General features: G+C 41.0%; 1 protein-coding gene across 1 annotated transcript in view; it reads right to left on the bottom strand.

Annotated features, from left to right (window-relative positions):
- The window catches only part of MYO16 (myosin XVI), a 653675-nt gene that overhangs the window by 218273 nt on the left and 429068 nt on the right, over positions 1 to 6334 (bottom strand). The window contains exon 23 of the mRNA XM_011933947.1: positions 2595 to 2795. Coding sequence (XP_011789337.1) covers positions 2595 to 2795 — 201 coding nt within the window. The remainder of the gene's footprint in view (positions 1 to 2594; positions 2796 to 6334) is intronic.

Below are 6334 nucleotides of genomic sequence, written 5' to 3'. Positions count from 1 at the left end.
AGCAAGACTTGGCCTCTATATTTGTATATATACATATATTTATATTTACATATACACATATTTGTATATATACACACATATTTATATTTGTATATATAAATATGTTTCATATATAAACATGTTTTATATATAAACCCCAGCCTTCTTCTGAGACTGTGCCCCTCTAATGCCTCTCAAAGCTCCTCGTTAGCCTAACTACCACATCACCCAGATGCATTTTCTATTGACCCCTTTTCTTCCTTTCCCTTGGTTTCTATGATACTCCTTTTCTACTAACTTTTGTTTTCCCTCTCTTCCATTCTCTTCCTGAGTGCCATAATCAGGATATACATTTTCAAGTATATAACCATATTTCCCAAAACCATCAACCTATCTTATCTCAGCATCAAGTACTTTTAGCATCGTATTAAAAGTTGCACGAAAAAACCCTCAAATTCAGAACACCTAAAACTGAATAGCATTCCTTCCAAACTGCTGCATCCTCCAGGGTTCCCTCTCTTGGTTGCCGTAATACCACCCTCTGTCAGAGAGCCAAGCGAGACCCCTCATGGTCCTTCCAGGCTGTCTCCTCAGCTTTGTACATGCAATCAGTCACTGTCCCTGCTTCCTCTTCCTCCGAACGCCTCCTCTTATCCGCTGCTCTCACTCAAATGCACACCTTGACTGGGCATTTTCAAAGGCCCCTTTATTCTTTTACCAATATCTCCTGTATCAGGCCCTCTGCTTTTTTGTTTTTATTGCTTCATCTTCCTACTTTGTCTAAAAAAACAGTTCATGAGTTAACAGTGTCAAGAGGACAAAGCCCTTGGTGTGCATGCATATTTCCTCATGATGTGGCCCAACCCAATCTTCTTAGACATGTCACCTACCGCCCTTTCTACCCTGAACTGAACTTCTGACACAACTTCCCAAGTACTCGGTAGGTGCTGTTTTGGAATGGCATGGCCCATCCATCCTGGTTGCTGCTTGGACTGCGGAGGCTGAAAAGGAGAAGCCTGCCTTCACACAGGCTTGCACCAGGATCCAGTTGCTCTTTAGCTTCCACCAGTCTGGTGTGATGGCACAAGACTCAGAGGTAGATGGCGTGAGAACCACGCTGCTGCTGCTTCTGCTGTGTTACCTGGTGAGCCCCCGTGAAGATGATTTTCCCTTGCAGTGGGAATCTCCAAGCCTAGTCCCTTCCTCCTTTGATGTTGAGTGCTAGGGTTTACACATGCTACTTGTGCAGGTGGGAGCAGTAACAGAATCAGCAACTGTAGCAGCAGCTTCTCAGTTTGGCTAGAGGCTTCCTGATCTAAGATAAGGCTGTAACTGTCTTAGTAACTCTGTTCTGTGGTGTGTGTGCTTGTAATGTCATTCCTGAAAGTTCAACTTAGAGTCTCCCAATGATTATTTTCTCAAAGTAGATTATTTTCTGCTTAAATAGGTAGAGTGGGTTCTGTCCTATACAACTGAATAGCATCTGTATACATTTTTTAAGCCACTAATTGCTTCCTTCCCTATGGTAATATATACATTTGTTGATATTATTATATCAATATAATACTTTATTCATATTAATATTTGTTCATTTGCCTTTCCCTATTTGACGCTGAGATATTTGGGGGCAAGGAATAGGCTTTGCTCATCTTTGATTTTCGAATGTTCCTTCTTTGGCATAACGCAGAGTCTCTGGAAACACTGGTCGAAATGAACTGAAATACACTGTAAGACAGCAGGGAGAGATTTTACCCTCTAGCACACCATCTGTACTAAGTGGGGTCAAAGGAGTAAGAGTAGGAGACAGAGAGTTCTACATGCAAAAGCAGGAGACACTAACTACAGCTGGGATTTGGACTGAGGATAAACGAACATGGATTTAATACTGAAAGTTGGATAAAATCTGATCTTGTTAAGAAGACAAGGAGGATATTTTAAGCTTAATGTAAAGGAGTTTTAAGGGAGGCTGAAAATGCAGAAAAAATGAGTGGATTAGAAAAATAACCTGAACAGAGATCTTGCACAGGGGAGTTCTGACAGGTAAGAAACGAAAAGAAAAACTATGATCAGCTTGGAGAAGCCTGATATTAGCGTAGACTAAGGAGAATGATCATTTTTATATAGGTAAGAGGAAGTCCTTGAAGGTGTTGAAGTAAGAAGCATGTTTTACAAAGCTGGTTAGAGAACTGGGAAAGATCTGAGAGTGGCTTTCTTTCTTCCTTAAGTTGACATGCTTTAAGAAAAAATACTTTAATACTAAAAACTATATTCAAGGTAAGAAAACTCAGATGTCCAATGTTCATCTGTATTATGAATAAAATTCCAAAATTTATAGCAGAGCTCTTCGTATTAAACCCAGGGATCCTTTGCTCATATAAAGTTATAATTCTAGAAACATTATGAGAAGGCTCACACAGCGTGCATCACCATTCTGAAGATGTTAATTCCGCATCAAGCTAAAAGAATATCACTTAGAAAAGTACCTATTGTGGGTTGTTCATCCAGCTTCCATTTATCCAAATAACACAACTTAAAATATCAACAACTCTAGAGTTTGTCCCAACGACCTTTGATCATTAGTGCACATGAAAAATTACAGAGTTCTGGCCACTTACCCTTCCTGCGTAGTGCATGATGGTAAAGGCTGTACCGTGGTCTTTGAGGGCAACATTCCCATTCCCATCCTTCATGGGGAAGTACACCGCATTTGTGTTTGAGGATTCTAGGAGGCTTTGCAGCTTTTTTGGAAAATTTGATTCCATTGACCAAATCATTTGACTTTCTTCATCCAATAACGTGAGAAATCCAGATGGCTTCTGAGAGTTAAGAAGAGATGGGGAGTTGTTTTGTCTATTACTTAGTTTATACTTTTGTTATGATTCATGCATGCTTGTTTATATTTTTGTTAGATTCATACAGACACTCAGAAAATGAATCAGTCTTTACCTTAATACATTTCTATTTCTGCCCCACCACCTAGCAGGTCTCTGATGTAAAGTAGACCCCCAATAATATTTATCAAATTAATGAACAAACAAGTAAAAAAAGTATTGTAATGTCATTAAAATACTGTAGTTATTTAAAAAGTACATTTTCATCTTATTAAGAAAAATAAAATTTCAGACTACATGAAAATTGTCATTTTTCTTGACCTATAATCCATCTAAAATATTCCATACCTATGATGAGACAAGAAACTTATCAAAAAATAAAGCTCACATGATGCTAAGTCATAAAAATCATAGCAAAGCTGGGCACAGTGGCTTAGGCCTATAATCCAAGCCCTTTGGTAGGCCAAAGCAATCAGGTCACTTGAACTCAGGAGTTTGAGACCAGCCTGCCTGGGCAATATGGTAAGAGCTTATCTCTATTAAAAAATAATAATAATAATAATACAGAAATTAGCTGGGCATGGTGATGTGTGCCTGTAGTCCCAGTTTCTCAGGAGGCTGAGGTGGGAAGATCACTAGAGCCCAAGAGGTATAGGTTGCATGGAGCCATGATCATGCCACTGCACTCCATCCTGGACAACAGAATGCAACCCTGCCTCAAAAAAAAAAAAAAAAAAAAAAAAAAAGAGAGTATGTCCAAGATGGCCAAATAGGAACAGCTCTGGTCTGCAGCTCCCAGCGTGATCGACGCAGAAGATGGGTGATTTCTGCATTTCCAACTGAGGTACCTGGTTCATTTCATTGAGACTGGTTGTACAGTGGGTGCAGCCCATGGAGGGTGAGCTGAAGCAGGGTGGGGCATCACATTACCCAGCAAGCGCGAGGGGTCAGGGGATTTCCCTTTCCTCGCCAAGGGAAGCTGTGACAGACTGTACCAGGAAAATTGGGATACTCCTGCCCAAATACTGCACTTTTCCAAAGGTCTTTGCAAATGGCACACTAGGAGATTATATCCCATGCTTGGCTCAACGGATCCAATGCCCACAGAGCCTTGCTCACTGGTAGTCCAAGATGGAACTGCAAGGCAGCAAACCTGGCTGGGGGAGGGGCATCTGCCATTGCTGAGGCTTGAGTAGGTAAACAAAGTGGCCAGGAAGCTCAAACTTGGTGGAGCCCACCGCAGCTGACTGAGGCCCGCCTACCTCTATAGACTCCACCTCTGGGGGCAGGGCACAGCTGAACAAAAGGCAGCAGAAACTTCTGCAGACTTAAACATCCCTGTTTGACAGCTCTGAAGAGAGCAGTGGTTCTCCCAGCATGGTGTTTGAGCTCTGAGGATGGACAGACCACCTGCTTAAGTGGGTCCCTGAACCTTGTGTAGCCTAACTTGGAGACACCTCCTAGTAGGGGCCGACTGACACCTCATAGAGTCAGGTGCCCCATTGAGATGAAGTTTCCAGAGGAAGGATCAAGCAGCAATATTTGCTATTCTGCAATATTTGCTGTTCTGCAGCCTCCACTGGTGATACCCAGGAAAATAGGGTCTGGAGTGGACCTCCAGCAAACTCCAACAGACCTACAGCTGAGGGAACTGACTGTCAGAAGGAAAACTAACAAACAGAAGGTAATAGCATCAACAAAAAGGGCATCCACACCAAAACCCCATATATAACACCATCATCAAAGACCAAAGGTAGATAAAACCACAAAGATGGGGAGAAAACAGAGCAGAAAAGCTGAAAATTCTAAAAACCAGAGCGCCCTTTCTCCTTCAAAGGATTGTAGTTCCTTACCAGCAATGGAACAAAGCAGGATGGAGAATGGCTTTGACAAGCTGACAGAAGTAGGCTTCAGAAAGTCAGTAATAACAAACTTCTCTGAGCTAAAGAAAGACGTTCGAACCCATGGCAAAGAAGCTAAAAACCTTGAAAACATATTAGATGAATGGCAAACTAGAATAAACAGTGTAGAGAAGACCTTAAATGACCTGATGGAGCTGAAAACCATGGCACGAGAACTACGTGATGCATGCACAAGCTTCTGTAGCCGATTTGATCAAGTGGAAGAAAGGCTATCAGGGATTGAAGATCAAATTAATGAAATGAAGTGAGAAGAGAAGTTTAGAGAAAAAAAGAGTAAAAAGAAATGAATAAAGCCTCTAAGAAATACGGGATTATGTGAAAAGACCAAATCTACATTTGATTGTCATACCTGAAATTGACGGGGAGAATGGAACCAAGATGGAAAATACTCTTCAGGAGATTATCCCAGAGAACTTCCCCAAACTAGCAAGGCAGGCCAATATTCAAATTCAGGAAATACAGAGAACACCACAAAGATACTCCTTGAGAAAAGCAACTCCAAGACACATAATTGTCAGATTCACAAGGTTGAAATGAAGGAAAAAATGCTAAGAGCAGCCACAGAGAAAGGTCAGGTTACCCACAAAGGTAAGCCCATCAGACTAACAGTGGATCTCTTGGCAGAAACCCTACAAGCCAGAAGAGAGTGGTGGTCAATATTCAACATTCTTAAGGAAAAGAATTTTCATCCCAGAATTTCATATCCAGCCAAACTAGGCTTCATAAGTGAAGGAGAATAAAATCCTTTACAGATAAGCAAATGCTGAGAGATTTTGTCACCACCAGGCCTGCCTTATAGGAGTTCCTGAAGGAATCACTAGACAAGGAAAGGAACAACCGGTACCAGCCACTGCAAAAACATGGTAAAGTGTAAAGACCATCAATGCTAGGAAGAAACCACATCAACTAATGGGCAAAATAACCAGCTCACATCATAATGACAGGATCAAATTCATACATAACAATATTAAACTTAAATGTAAATGGGCTAAATGCCCCAATTAAAAGACACAGACTGGCAAATTGGATACAGAGTCAAGACCCCTCAGTGTGTTATATTCAGGAGACCCATCTCACATGCAGATACACACATAGGCTCAAAATAAAGGGAGGGAGGAAGATCTACCAAGCAAATGGAAAACAAACAAACAAACAAAAAGCAGAGGTTGCAATCCTAGTCTCTGATAAAACAGACTTTAAGCCAACAAAGATCAAAGGAGACAAAGAAGGTCATTACATAATGGTAAAGGGATCGATTCAACAAAAAAGAGCTAACTATCATAAATATATATGCACCCAATACATGAGCACCCAGATTCATAAAGCAAGTCCTGAGAGACTGAAAAAGAGACTTAGACTCCCAAACAATAATAATGGGAGAATTTAACATCCCACTGTCAATATTAGACAGATCAATGAGACAGAAGGTTAACAAAGACATCCAGGACTTGAACTCATCTCTGCACCAAGCAGACCTAATAGACATCTACAGAACTCTCCACCCCAAATCAACAGAATATACATTCTTCTCAGCACCACACTGCACTTACTCCAAAATTGACCACATAGTTGGAAGTAAAGCACTCCTCAGCAAATGTAAAA

The sequence above is a fragment of the Colobus angolensis genome, unplaced genomic scaffold (assembly GCF_000951035.1).
Source record: "Colobus angolensis palliatus isolate OR3802 unplaced genomic scaffold, Cang.pa_1.0 Scaffold13, whole genome shotgun sequence".
NCBI classification, from domain to species: Eukaryota; Metazoa; Chordata; class Mammalia; order Primates; family Cercopithecidae; genus Colobus; species Colobus angolensis.
This window is presented reverse-complemented; position numbering and strand designations above follow the sequence as displayed.